Source organism: Peromyscus leucopus, chromosome 18 (genome assembly GCF_004664715.2).
Source record: "Peromyscus leucopus breed LL Stock chromosome 18, UCI_PerLeu_2.1, whole genome shotgun sequence".
Classification (NCBI taxonomy): Eukaryota; Metazoa; Chordata; class Mammalia; order Rodentia; family Cricetidae; genus Peromyscus; species Peromyscus leucopus.
The window spans coordinates 1,478,997-1,492,543 of record NC_051078.1 but is presented as its reverse complement, the minus strand read 5'-3'; the positions used below and the strand labels follow the sequence as shown (position 1 = coordinate 1,492,543).

The 13,547-nt window shown below is 51.9% G+C and overlaps 2 protein-coding genes across 6 annotated transcripts in view; one reads left to right on the top strand and one right to left on the bottom strand.

Moving 5' to 3' along the window:
* Positions 1-6: 6 nt before the first annotated feature.
* On the bottom strand, positions 7-3,911 carry Bloc1s1 (biogenesis of lysosomal organelles complex 1 subunit 1). Its single transcript, XM_028855465.2, has 4 exons — positions 3,713-3,911; positions 2,971-3,043; positions 633-765; positions 7-186 (listed from the first exon to the last, which is right to left on the bottom strand). Exons 1-4 carry the CDS (start codon positions 3,894-3,896, stop codon positions 76-78), a joined length of 501 nt encoding a protein of 166 aa, XP_028711298.2. The 5' UTR covers positions 3,897-3,911; the 3' UTR covers positions 7-75.
* Positions 2,283-13,547, top strand: part of Itga7 (integrin subunit alpha 7) — a 34,546-nt gene continuing 23,281 nt past the window's right edge. Inside the window, exon 1 of one of the 5 annotated variants that reach the window (XM_037211939.1) lies at positions 2,283-2,621. In XM_037211939.1, coding sequence (XP_037067834.1) covers positions 2,404-2,621 — 218 coding nt within the window. In that variant the 5' untranslated portion in view covers positions 2,283-2,403. The remainder of the gene's footprint in view (positions 2,622-13,547) is intronic. The other 4 variants (XM_037211937.1, XM_037211940.1, XM_037211942.1 and 1 more) reach the window with 4 other exon arrangements.

Genomic DNA, 13,547 nt, shown 5'->3' with positions numbered 1-13,547 from the left:
ACCACGTAGAACGGAAGCTTGTGTTTTATTGATGGCCCCACCAGTCTCCCTCCCGTCGGGGAGGGTGGAGAGGGGCTAGGACGGGGCGGACTGGAGCTGCCCTTTGTAGACGTACTCCAGGGCAGTGGCAATGGTGCGCATGTCCAGCTCGATGCTCCGAGCCCAGTTCTCCACGTCCCCAATTTCCTGGCGAGGGGGGAGAAGAGATTGGAGGCCAGGAATCAGGGTGGGTAGATTACGCCTCGTAGGCTGGGGTCACTTACTCAGATACACCAACTGCTTGTCTGTCTGTCTGTCTGTCTGTCTGCCTTTCTTTGAGATGGCCCACTGCAACATTGCTCAGGCTGACTTCAACCCCTGGGCTCCAGCTGTCCTCCCCCTCCTTCAGCCTCCACAGCAGCTGGAACAACGGGTCTGTGGACCCTACTGAGGGTTTTCTGTAGAGCTAGGGATTGAACCCAGGGCCCTAAACATGTCACTGAGCTGCATCTCGAGATCCTGTCTTTTTTCTTTCTAGCTTTCCTGACACCAGAAGGCGTCTCTGGGGCCATCCCCGCTTCGTCATCAACCTTGAGACTGAAGACAGCCAATGGGGGCTCAGAAAGAGGCAACGACGTGGGGGCGTGGCCCACCTTAAGTGCCTGGTTGAAGTTTTCCACCATTCCGATCCACTGGCCCGTCTGCTTGGCAAACTGGGCAGCCTGGACCTGTAGGGTCTTCACCTCATGGTCCAGCTTCCTCTGGTTCATGTAGGCCTGGGCCACACTAAGGATTGGAGGAGGGAGGATGTCAGCTCATCTAGTACATGGTGTGGGGGGGGGAGAGGTCTTCAGGGCCTATTACAAGGGTGGGGGATCAGCCAGGGGGTAGGACTGGGGAAGCCTTGGGGTTCTGGCCTTTTCCGGATGTGACCCAAATGAAGCAGGCTCCTTCCTCCAACCCTAGGGTTCCCAAGAAAGCCAATTTGGGAGCTGACTAGAAACATACCATTTCTTATCCTCTCAAGGAGTCTCTGTAGCTGAGATGGGGTAGGGAGGGTTAACCTGGGGATATCCCTGAGGAAGAAGCTGGGAGGGAAAGGGGGCGTGGGAAAATTCAGCAGCAGGGACACATCTGGCAGTGATTTGAAGCCCAGTGATCTCTGCAAGAAGCTGGGAAGGAAATCAAGCCCCTCCCTGAATCCCGGGTGGGTTGGGAGAGTAAACCCCTCTCCTTAGGAACCCTGGGTCAAATAAGCCTATCCCAAGAGATTTTCTTGTCTCTTCCTCCCCCTTTTGAGACAGGGTCTTATGTAGCCCAGGATGACCTCAACTTGCTATGGGGATGAAGCTGGCCTTGAACTAATCCTTCTGCCTCTACTGTCCAAGTGCTGGGATTACAGGCATGTGGGCATCTGCTACCACACCCAACTCTCACTCACCCGTAAAGATGAGTGAACACAAACACACAGACACACTCACTCTCTCTCTCTCACACACACAGTCTCTTTCTCATACACACACATAAACACACACACTCTCTCACACACACACTCTCTCTTTCTCTCTCTGACACACACACTCTTTCTCTCTGACACACACACACTCTCTCTCTCTCACACACACTCTTTCTCTGACAGACAGACACAGAGACACACACACACACACACACACACACACACACACACACACACACACACTCCTGTCCTTGCTCCAGGCAATACTTCTTTCCTGCTCAGGCAGACCGCTGGCTGTGGTTACCATCATACCAGGGCTGGTGCTCCATCTCCCACCAATGGTTTTTGCTTGGCCTTTTGTGTGACCACTGTTCCCTCTCTTACTAGCAGATGACCTTTTCCTTCCCTACCCCAGAGCTCTAGGTCAGTAAGGAGACTCCACATCCGGTGCCACCACCCGCTGGAATGTGTGGGGCAGAGGAGGCAAAGGGTGTTGGGGGGGGGGCTCCAAGAAAGTGGGCAAGGCACCTGACAAGGGCTGAGACACACTAAGCCTTTGTTTCATTTTCTGGAGACTAGGAGCTGTGGGTAGCAGCACAAAACCCTTTCTAATCTGGATTTGGCTTAGCTGCCCTCTAAGCTTGAAAGTGGGGTGGCATACAGCAAGCAAGTAGAAAAGAGAGAAGCCAGCCAGCCTCACAAACAGTGGCAAAGGAGGTGCCAGTGTGGAGACAAAGGAGACCAGAGGCCCCAACCACAGCCATTTCCCCCCCATCTCCCCTCAGATGAGTAACGGAGATGACCCTTCCCCCTCCCCCTGCCTGCATGACTCCCTTGGATGACTCAGTTTCTGGATCGACAACCCAGCTCTGCTACGTGCCCCGTGCCCCGAGTGGAAGGCATAGTATGTCACATGTCACTCCTTGCTTCCCGTAGACGGACTATCGAGTCACCATCTCTGCACTCTTATGAGTCACACAGGTCCGGGAAATCTTCTCTCGAGTGTTTGGCTATCCCTGGCCTTCTCGTTGAGGGTTGAGGTGGCTGGTAGGGCCCCTGGGGACCCGGAAGGAAGGGAGAGGACAGCCTGGCTGTCACAGCTCTTGGCATCAGCTCTTCCTCACTTGTACCAGCTGTGCCACCTTCTTCCTGCCAGCTGTTTCCCAGGCTTGCCAGAGAGTAGGAGGTGAGGAAGGGAGGGGGCTATGTGGCGAGAGAGGCTGGCCTTCCCTCCCTCCCACCCAAGTGACGGCTGGACTGAACAGGGTGAACCGAGCTGGCCAGATGGCATCAGGTGGTGCCAGGGACGTGAGTGTGGGGAGTGGGGAGGGGAAATTCTGGCTGCCTTCTCAACCGCTGCAGCTGCTTAGGGGTCACAGTGACTCAAGTCTCCACGAAGTTACATTAGGCGGGGTGGGGTGGGGCGGGGGGGGATCAGGGGGGTGACTGGGGCACCCGGATCCCTCAGGACGATGGCCCAGACCCTGTCTAACCAGGGTGGATGGAAGGAACGAGTTGAGGGAGGAGGTTCGTACCCCACATTGAGGTGGTCCACCAAAGCTTCGGTCAGGCAGGTCGCTGCGGTGATGGCCTCTTGCCTCCTCTTCTCTGGGGAAGGGGAGAGGGGTTGGAGTAGACTTCGGATTGGAGAGGTGGGGCTGCTAATGGGCTCCCCATGCACTTACTCCTCGTCTGCAAACTGCCCTCTGACGTCAGACCTCTGGACAAGGACCTCACATACATAGAACAAACCAAACCCCTTTATTCTGGAGGTGAGGAAGCTGGCCCCCTGGGCGGGGAAGGGACTCCCTCAGGCACGCCCGGGACGCTCCCCAGACACCCCTTCTCCCCGACTTGGATCGGCAACCCCAGGGTTCCCAGTCTGGGCCCTGGGAGAGCCTTAGCCGTGGCTGCAGACCCGCGGGAACCCAGCCGCGGGCGCGGCGCCCAGCTCCCGCCCACTTCCGGGCTGAGAGGCCGCCTGGGCCAATCGGCATCGCGCGTCAAGGCCCGGGGGCGGGGCTCAGGCCCGGCCTCGGCCGGGATTCGGGGCGTCGCCGAAGGGACCGGGTCGGCGGTGCCAGGGGGACCGGAGCGGGTGGGCAGGGGGACGGAGTTCGCACAAGTGCCGCCCCGAACCCCCTGCCCAGCGCTCGGGTGGGCCGCGGGCCGGCGCCCGCCCCTCGATCGGGGAGGTTACCCGAGGTGCAGGCTTCCGGCAGCCGCGGGGCCGGGGCGGCCGGGGGTGGAGGACGGGGACGGGGCCTCTGCGCTCACCCTGCAGCTCCTTGCGTTCGTTCTGCTTGGCCTGGTGTTCCTTGAGCAGGCGGGACAGCATGGTCGAGCCTGGCTGGGGTGTGTGGGCACAGCGGGGCTCCCCCCTCCCTCCTTCCCTCGGGCTGCGGGAGCCGGATCGCGCCTTGGCTCCCGCGGGGCGAGGGTCACGTGATCGCGGCGTCATGTGACACGGGGAGCCGCCCTCTCTCGGAGGCGTTGGGGGCCTCGGTAGTGACTATCCAAGGGAGGGAAGTGGAGGGCTGGCTGGTGGGTGAGCTGTGCTTTTAACGGGGCTGATTTTTTTTTTTCACCCCCCGAGTTGGAAGCGCTTTTCCTATTTGTTGAGCTGGAGAGTTAGTTTTCACATGCTCTGGCTGTCGGGCCCTGCGAGGGCTGGTGTGCTCATGCTGTCCGTGTTACCCGGGTAGCCGAAGCTCTCCGAACTCATTGAAATTCTTTTCCTTCCCTCACCTTACTTCCTGGCACCGCTGGCCGGTTCTCACTGGATTCCCAGTTTCCTCTCGCTGGAAGAGAACGCTTTCTTCTTCTCTCCCAGCCCCCTGGTCATCCCACCGCCTCACCACGGTTCCCGTAGCTCTCTCTGGGGGATCACGGCAGCGAAGCATTTTAAGGCCCCTTAAGCGGCCTTCTAGGGAGCTTTGCGACTGTTGCGGGCTGTGAGTGGTGAATGTGCAAGTCCATCCTTGTCCTTTTGTGGTCAGGGAATGCAAACCCACGTTAGTCGTGGCAGAGTGCTAACTGCCAACGTGAAAGGTAAATTATGCAATGCCTCTCTAAGGAGGAATGCTTCCAGGATTAATTCCAACAAGAAAAATTATAAACATCATCAATTTATTGCTGCTGTTACAATCTGTCTCTGTCTCTTTCTCTGCCTCCTTACCTCCCTGTCTGTCTGTCTGTCTGACTCCCTATGCTTTTCAGGATGGCCTGTAATTCAGGAACCTTCTGCTTCAGCCCCGCAAGCAGCTGGGGCTCTGGTGTGCATTACGAGTGTGCAGACATACCCCGGCGTGGTGGTACACGCCTTTGATCATCTTAGCACTCCGGAGGCAGAAGCAGGGGGATCCCTGTGGATTCGAGGACGGCCTGGTCTACACATATAGAGAACTCCAGGACAGCTAGGACTACACAGAGAGATCCCGTGTCAAAGCCAAATCAAACAAACAAACGAATGTTCGAACCACAAGACACCAAATGTGGAGACGTGCTGGACGTTCGGTCAATTTGCTTACCCACGCAATAATAGTTTTATTATTATTTTTATTAATATTTAGCTGATGCAAACCTGTCAGGAGTTCTGAGGTGGAAGAATGGGGAGTTCTAGATCAGTTTGGGCTACACGACCCTGCTCTGTACTCCCAATTAAAAAAAAACAAAAAACCTAACCAAACCAACAAAGCCCAGCCGTTCTTGGTGGCGCACGCCTTTAATCCCAGCACTCCAGAGGGAGAGGCAGGCGGATCTCTGTGAGTTCGAGGCCAGCCTAGTCCACAGAGTGAGTTCCAGGACAGCAGGGTTACACAGAGAAACCTTGTCTCTGCTGAAATTTTGTAGTAAGAGTTGAAAATTATTGATCCATTGGTGTATTTAGCTATTTTATTTATTTTTGTGGGTGTGGGTGTGGGTGGTGGTGATATAGGCCATGGTGTACATGTTGAGGTCAGAACATAACTTTAGGGAGTCAGTGTTCTCTCTCTCTCTCTCTTTTGTTTTTTCCAGACAGTGTTTCTTTGTGTAGCTCTGGCTGTCCTAGGATTTGCTCTGGCCTCGAAGTCACAGAGATCTGCCTGCCTCTTCCTCCCGGGCCCTGGGATTAAAGGCATGCACCACCACTTCCTGGCTCAGATCTTTTAACATATGGGTTCTGAGGATGAAATTCAGATCTTACTGGCCCTCATTCAGCAATTTGAAGAGTGGTATCCTATATCCTGGGAGCTGTATAACCATCAAAGGATGAGTGAGAAGAAACACAAAACTGTTAAATGATATAACTGAGCAGAATTTCATTAACTGTCATAATAACATTTAGGAACTTCCATTTTCATTTTTTATTGTATGTATGTGTGTCTATGCTCACAGTGCTAGTGTGGGCCAGAAGAGGGCACCTAATCCTCTGGAGCTAGAATTCAAGGCAGTTTTAAGTCACCTAATGCGATGCTGTGAACTGAACTCAGGTCCTCTGAACAGTAGTGTACTGAGTGGTTTTGTGTGTCAGCTTGACACAAGCTAGAGTCATCAGAGGAAGGCTCCTCAGCTGAGGAAATGTCTCCTTGAGATCCAGCTGTAAGGCATTTTCTCAATTAGTGATCAATGGGGGAGGGCCCAGCCCATTGTGTGTGGTGCCATCCCTGGGCTGCTGGTCCTGGGTTCTAGAAGAAGGTGGACTTAGCAAGCCATGAGAAGAAGCAAGCCAGTAAGCAGCTCCTCATCATGGCCTCTTCATGAGATTCTGTTCCTGAGATCCTGCCCTGTGTGAGTTCCTGTCCTGACTTCCTACAGTAATGAACAGCAATGCTGAAGTGTAAGCCTAATAAACCCTTTCCTCCCCAGCTTCCTCTTTGGTCATGGTGTTTTGTCACAGCAATGCTAACCCTAACTAAGAAAAGTAGCAAGAGCTTAAAACTGCTGAGCCATCTCTCCAAGTCTCCACGAGACAGTTTTTAGGTGGGGACTGGACTGGGCTTGTAGCTCAGTGGCGGAGTGCTTGCCTAGCATGCTCAAGACTGAGATTAATCCCTCGCACTAAACACACACAAAAGCTAAGTAAAAATGTTGGGCCAGGCAGTGGTGGCGCACGCCTTGAATCCCAGCACTCAGGAGGCAGAGCCAGGAGGATCTTTGTGAGTTCGAGGCCAGCTTGGGCTACAGAGTGAGTTCCAGGACAGGCTCCAAAGGTACACAGAGAAACCCTGTCTCAGAAAAACCAACCCCCCCCCCAAAAAAAAAAAGCCAGGCGGTGGTGGCACACGTCTTTAATCCCAGCACTTGGGAGGCAGAGGCAGGCAGATCTCTGAGTTCAAGGCCAGCCTGGTCTACAGAATGAGATCCAGGAAAGACACAAAGCTACACAGAGAAACCCTGTCTCAAAAAAACAAAAACAAAAAAAGTTGGCTAATATGTATGTATCTATGTTTACATGTCTATTATAAACATTTCCTGAGCACTCATAATAGGCCAAGCACTTTGTGTGTTCATCTAATTCCTAGAACAATCCTGTGAAATATCACTATCATCTCTAATATGCAGATGAAGAATCTGAGGTAGGGAGCAGTTAAGTGATGGAGCTCCTAGTAGGCAGAATTAGGATACAGTTTCAGGCTAATTCTAAAGCCTGAGTCTGCATTGCATAAATCCCGGGAAAGACCCCAGGAAGGGAAGACCCTAAACACTTTTCAGGGGAGCTTGTTGGGTGTCATCTAAAGGGAATCCTGGAAGGGGAGGAGCGTTTGGGAAGAGGCTCTGTTCTATAGAAGGGCTGATCAATAGAAGCGGGAAGAGTGAGAGCATCACAGGGCAGTGTGACCCAGGGCTCCCCACCCCCTCCCGCTCTGGCTCCTGCTGCTAACTGCAGTGAGCAAGCAAAACAGGCTGAATGGAAGATGCCTGGTGCTTCGCTCCCAAAGCTTTGGGGCTGGAGAGAGAAGGGTTTGGGTTGGCAGGGGTACCAGAAAAGAGAGACATAAATTAAGAGAGATAAGAAGGTGTGCTAATGAGGGGAGCTGGTGTTGGGAATTCAGGAGTGACTCAGAGAAAGTGTTAGCATCATCCTGTATTCCCCTCAGCTACCTTGGCACGACTTCCTGACATTTTTCACGCTAGGGACTGCCAGGATTCTGCAGACGTCAGTCTCTGCCCTTCTTTCTCACATACTGGCTGTTCCTCTGCCCTAGAACTGGGAAGTGGACATGAGGTGTCTATATCTGGGGACTCCAACTGATCTCTACAGGGTCATCTTTTTTTTTTTTTCTTTCGAGACAGGGTTTCTCTGTGTAGCTTTGTGTCTTTCCTAGAACTCACTTGGTAGTCCAGGCTGGCCTCGAACTCACAGAGATCCGCCTGGCTCTGCCTCCCGAGTGCTGGGATTAAAGGCATGAGCCACCACCGCCTGGCCCTACAGGGTTATCTTGAATTTGGTGGTGCCCGGTCCTTATTTACTGCGTGACTCCAGTTTCTGCTGTAGTTGAAGCTCGTTAGCTTCACCTGACTTTGGTAAAAGTGGACACAAGTTTCATGTATCTCCAGAGGAAGACTCCTCTCCTTAAAAATTTCCCTCCCTCCCCTCTCCCTCCATAGTGTGCTTACAGGTGTGTTTGTTTGCATTGCTTGGGTCTGAGTGTGTGTGAGGGTGCACGTGCCTGTATGTATGGAGGATGAAGGTTGACACGGAGTGCCCTCTTCAATGGTTCTCCACTTAGTTTATTCAGGAAGGGTCTTCTGCTGAACCCCAGGTTCACCAGTTCTGGCTTGTGGTTGGTTGTTTTTGCTCTTTACTCTTTTGAGGGGCCCACTACCCAGCTACCAAATAAGTACACGGAGGCTTATTCTTTCTTATGAATGCCCAGCCTTAGCTTGGCTTCTTTCTAGCCAGCTTTCCTTAACTTAAATTATCCCATCTACCTTTTACCCCTAGACTTTTTTCTTTTCTTCCATATATCTTACCTTCACTCTTCTCCCTCCCCCCACTCCCCCAGACAGGGTTTCTCTGTGTAGCTTTGCACCTTTCCTGGAACTCACTCGGTAGCCCAGACTGGCCTCAAACTCACAGAGATCTGCCTGGCTCTGCCTCCCGAGTGCTGGGATTAAAGGCGTGTGCCGCCGCCGCCGCCGCCGCCGCCGCCGCCGCCACCACCACCACCACCACCACCACCACCACCACCACCACCACTCGGCCTTACCTTCATTCTTACTTGGAGGTTTGCTGTGTAGCTGGGTGGCCGGGTGGCTGGGTGGCCGGGTGGCCGGGTGGCTGGCCCCTGATGTCCCCCTCCTTGATCTCTTGCTCTTCTTCTCCTCCCAGGTTTCTCCTCCTATTTATTCTCTTTGCTTGCCAACCCCACCTATCCTTTCTCCTGCCTTGCCATCGACCTTTCAGCTCTTTATTAGACCATCAGGTGTTTTAGACAGGCACAGTAACACAGCTTCACAGAGTCAAATAAATGCAACATAAAAGAATGCAGCACATCTTTGCATCATTAAACAAATGTTCCACAGCATAAAAAAATGTAACACAGCCGGGCGGTGGTGGCGCACGCCTTTAATCCCAGCACTCGGGAGGCAGAGCCAGGCGGATCTCTGTGAGTTCGAGGCCAGCCTGGACTACCAAGTGAGTCCCAGGAAAGGCGCAAAGCTACACAGAGAAACCCTGTCTTGAAAAACCAAAAAAAAAAAAAAAAAAAAAAAAAAATGTAACACATCTTAAAATAATAATCTACAACACTGGTTAGTCTAGCTAGCCAGCCTTCCCCAGAGGTCCCCAGTCTCGAGTGCTGGGATTACAGGTGGCTTCCATGCCTGCCCATCTGTGGTTTTCACATGGGTTCTAAGGATCAGAACTCCAGCCCACATGCTTGCATAGCACACCCTTTACCCTGAGCCACCTCTCCAGACAAATGCTTGGAAGTTTTAAATTGGGTGAGGTGGCTCACACTTGTATTCCAGTCCTTTGGAGGCTAAGACAGGGTGTTTACCCCAAGTTCATGGCCGGCATGGGCTACAGAGTGAGTTTCAGGCCATCTTGGGTTACAGTGTGTGGACCCCGTCTCCAAAAACAAACAAACAAAAGAACAAAACAAAGCAAACAAATGGAAAACCACAACAACCAACCAAACAAAACTCCAAATCCTCCAAGTAAACAAAGTAAAAAAAAAAATAAAAAAAAAAAAAAGAATTTGAAATCTCATTCTGCTCACTTCTCTGCATGATTTCGCACCCGGCTTATTTTCCCTTAGAAGAATGAATGCAGCTCCACCTTCCTGTTTTCTCACTGGTCCCTGCTCCGTTGAGGTCTCTCTCAGAGTTAGCTTTATTGAGCAAACTCCAAATGGACTGTCTAGGCCAAACCTTAGTGCTGGGAACTGCTGAGTTGTTAGGGGTTGGGTGAGGACTGAGGGAGGGCAGAGAGGGAGTGGAGAAGCCTTCACATACTGGGAAGTCTGGCCAGGCTCCAAGAGAGGGGGCTGTTGGCAGCGTGGCCAAATTCCAAATGTTGGTCTACAGCCAGGGCTCAAAGAAAAGGGGCCCTTAAGATGGTCTAAATGGTTCCCTGTGGGAAGTGACCCCTCGGTCCTTTCTCCAACATGCAAGAGCTTCTTTTGGGTCCTCGAAGGCCAGAGTGGTCAGGCCATTTCCCTATGGACTTCTCTCAATCACATTTATGTTCTTTCTTTCCCAGCCACTCCCACAGTAAGAGCTTTGGCTACAGCCAGAATTCAGAGGCCAGCAAAGGCTTCCAGTGCTGGAGAGGTGGGTGGGGTCAGTGAGAAAGTCCTCAAGCTGTGTGTGTCTCCGGGAGAGAAAGCCTGACCCTCGACATGCACTCCAAGCCTCTGTTGCCGGAGGGGGCGGAGGGAAAAGTGGCCTATGGAGTGTGTCTTCTAGAAGTGCTGGCTTGTACGTTAGAGACAACAGCTGGAAAAAGTATGTTGTAGGGAGCTGGTAACAGGGGTTCCATACACAGGTGAGGAAGGTGTTTAGGGAATTGGGAAGGGACTGGAGAAAATGGCCACTGTCTTGGCTGGGTATGGACATTTCTCAATTAAAATATTTTTAGAAATAAATTTAGACAGAGAGAAAATTGCAAAAGTAATGTGCAAAGGCCTGGGGACCTTCTGTTCAGTTTCCTAGAATGGTGACATTGTATGTAATTGCAGTGTGGCATCAAAACCAGGAAGCTGACATGGGTACAATACCACTAACAATCTGCAAGCCTTATTCATTTTTTTAAAAAGATTTATTTATTTATTTGTTTATTTATTTATTTATTATGAACACAGAAGAAGGTGCCAGATCTCATTTCAGATGGTTGTGAGCCACCATGTGGGTGCTGGGAATTGAACTCAGGACCTCTGGAAGAGCAGTCAGTGCTTTTAACCTCTGAGCCATCTCTCTAGCCCGCCTTATTCATTTTTAAAACATCATTTCCATATGTATTCATTTATGCTTGTAGTACTATGCAGTTTTACCCCATGCATAGATTCGACCTTCGCCACAATACAGAGCCTGCAACTGTGAAGGAGATACCTTAATACCTGGACTTTCCCCACCTCCCTGATGCCTTTATCTCCTGGCAGACACCAGTGTGCTCTTCCTCTGTATGGTTTTGTCATTTTGAGAATGTTATATCAATGTTATAATGCAGTATTTTTGCATATGCGATGTTGGGAATTATAATCCTTGACTTCATGGATGCTAGGCGGGTGTTCTTTCACCCAGCTATGCCCCTGCCCAGAGCTCTTTTGGATTTTAGGCTGGCCTCACACTAAAGATCTTGCCTATGAGGGCTTGGATCGAAGGAGTGCAGTACCATGTCTGGCTCTGGGCATTGCTTATTAATTTTACTAATTTCTAAACTCTTGACTCAAATACAAGCCGTTTTCTGGCAGGATGTTTAATGCTGACTTTCCCTCACTCTCTGGGTTTCTCTAGTTTCTTCATGTCTGTTCACCCCCGTGTGGCTCAGCCCTGCGATGCGACACTCTGGATCATCCCTCAGGGAAATATATTTGTCTTCATTACTAAGCTGGTCTAGTAGTCCTGCGTGTTCTCCACCCCCCCCTTGCCCCACTATTTATAGCCAGGCTAATTTTGGGTGACCAATCTCTCTTATTTTCTGCTTCTTCCTCCTGTGGCGGGTGAGGTGACTTCTCAAATATTTGGGCAGAGGAGGCCAGAGGCAGATTCTTGGCATCTGATTGCAGCCTAAGAATTATGGGAAGCTGGTGGAGTGCAGACCAAGGCAAGCCAAGCTGCAGGTGCAGAGAGGAAGGCAGCCGGGGCTCTGGAGGCATCCTGACCCGAGGCAGAGGCCTGGGGAGGAGTCGTACGCTCTGGGTTCCACCCCAGTTTTGCTCTTCTCATCCTCATGCCATCCCTTTCCTGCCGACCAGGGCTCTGAGACACGAGAGGAAACACTGGGGGGACATTGAAGGTAGAAGCCCAGTGGTGCCGGCCTTGCCTATGTGTCTGTTCACAGCCATGGTGTAGACGCATGCTACAGCTCTGCAGAGCATCACAAAGATGGCTGAACTATCGCATGCACTTTACCTGGCAGCAAATATTGTCCTGTGGTCAGAGGTAGAGCCCACATTTCTTTTTCCTCTGCCAAAGAAGTATAATCCCAAACAAAGGAGAGAGAGATGAGGACATAGGAGAAGCAGTTTTCAAGAAAAGGCAGAAGAGAGATCACAAAAAATATGAGCTAGGTGAAGGGCAGAGACGGTCGTGACACTGAGAAATGGTCTGAGAACGATCTCAAGAGTGACCTGCCCAGGACGGGGTGGGGTGTTAAAAACAGAACTTCAGAGAGGGATGATGCACACAACACCAACGCCTGGTAAGAGAGAGAAGCCGGGAGGCGAAGGGGAAGGCTGTGAGGCTACCGTTTTGCCAAATTATTTCCCATCTCTTCTCCTGGCACCATTTCTTGATTAGAGTTATAAATAGCAGAGAGATGGGGAAAAAATTGTCCCAGAGTGGGGGAGGGGAAGGAAGCCGGGCAGGCCTTGGGTCCCTGTGGAGAACTCCTCTGGTTTTTGAGACAGGGTCTTTCTTGCTTATGGAGATCTTTCTGCCACCCAGCTCCTGCCTGAACCAGTCCCTAACTCTGTGCCCCCTTCTGGTTTATTTACTGAGACACCATCTCCCTTGGGAGCCCTGGCTATATAGACCAGGCCGGCTTCTCTTCTTCGGTCTCTCCAGGGCTGAGGTTGCAGGTGTAGGCCACAAAGCCTGGCTTCCCATCCCCCCTCTTTTGTTTTGAGACAGGTTGTCACTCTAGCTCAGACTGGCTTGGAACTCTCCGCGCAGACCAGGCTGGCCTTGAAGAGACGCGGCGACCTGCCTGCCTCTTCCTGCTGAGTGCTGGGATTCATAGGCAAGCCCCACCCTACCCAGTTTGACATCCCTTTTTGTTATGTGGGGAAGGCCCCGGAAAGATCTATTAGCAGGACACTCCTTTTCTATGCCTTCGTCTCGTGGTCCAGTGTCTTTCATCTGTGCCCCCTTTGACCCCGTCTTCCCTCACCACAGTTGAATTTGCATTTCTTATTTTACTCTTTTTCTTTTCTTCCTTCACTGCAGACTTTGAGCAAACTCTTGGTCTTCCTCTTGCTCCCCATTCCTTTTTTCTCTCCATCTGCTCCAGTCTCCACACCTGCTGCATGTTTCCCCTGTGTGCTTCTCTCTGGTCCCTAGAATGCTGACATTGTGACTTAGCTATTTGTGGGCTCGGTGGCGTGGGAAGCGCTTTGATTCCTACAGCCTAAGAGGTGCACCGTGCTACCATGGGGAGACAGAATCAGTAAAGGACCAGTCCGGGTCGAGGCCCAGGTCCTCTGTTTTTAATCATGGCATCTGTCTTCTCAGGTCTTCTTCAACCTCATCCTAGTTCTCCGTGACCCTTCTTTCTCTTTTTAGCCTTCTCTCTTCCTACTGTACTTCTCTCCGCATTCCTGAGCTCAGCCTCCACTTTTTTGGGGAAGGGTGGGGGAAGGGAGGAGTGCACCGTGCAAGGGTGGGGAGGCAGGGCCCTAGGCAGGGAGTTCTGCGGGTGCCAGACCAGTTTGCACCCGGAGCTGAGGGTCTGGGCATCCCAGGC

Excerpts from the sequence above, each read along its gene's own strand:
- Bloc1s1 (XM_028855465.2), bottom strand. The coding sequence starts at position 3,896 with ATGACGCCGCGATCACGTGACCCTCGCCCCGCGGGAGCCAAGGCGCGA. Across the intron at positions 3,044-3,712 it reads CGAACGCAAGGAGCTGCAGG|AGAAGAGGAGGCAAGAGGCC; the intron begins GTGAGCGCAGAG and ends CCCCTTCCCCAG. Across the intron at positions 766-2,970 it reads GTGGACCACCTCAATGTGGG|TGTGGCCCAGGCCTACATGA; the intron begins GTACGAACCTCC and ends TCCAATCCTTAG.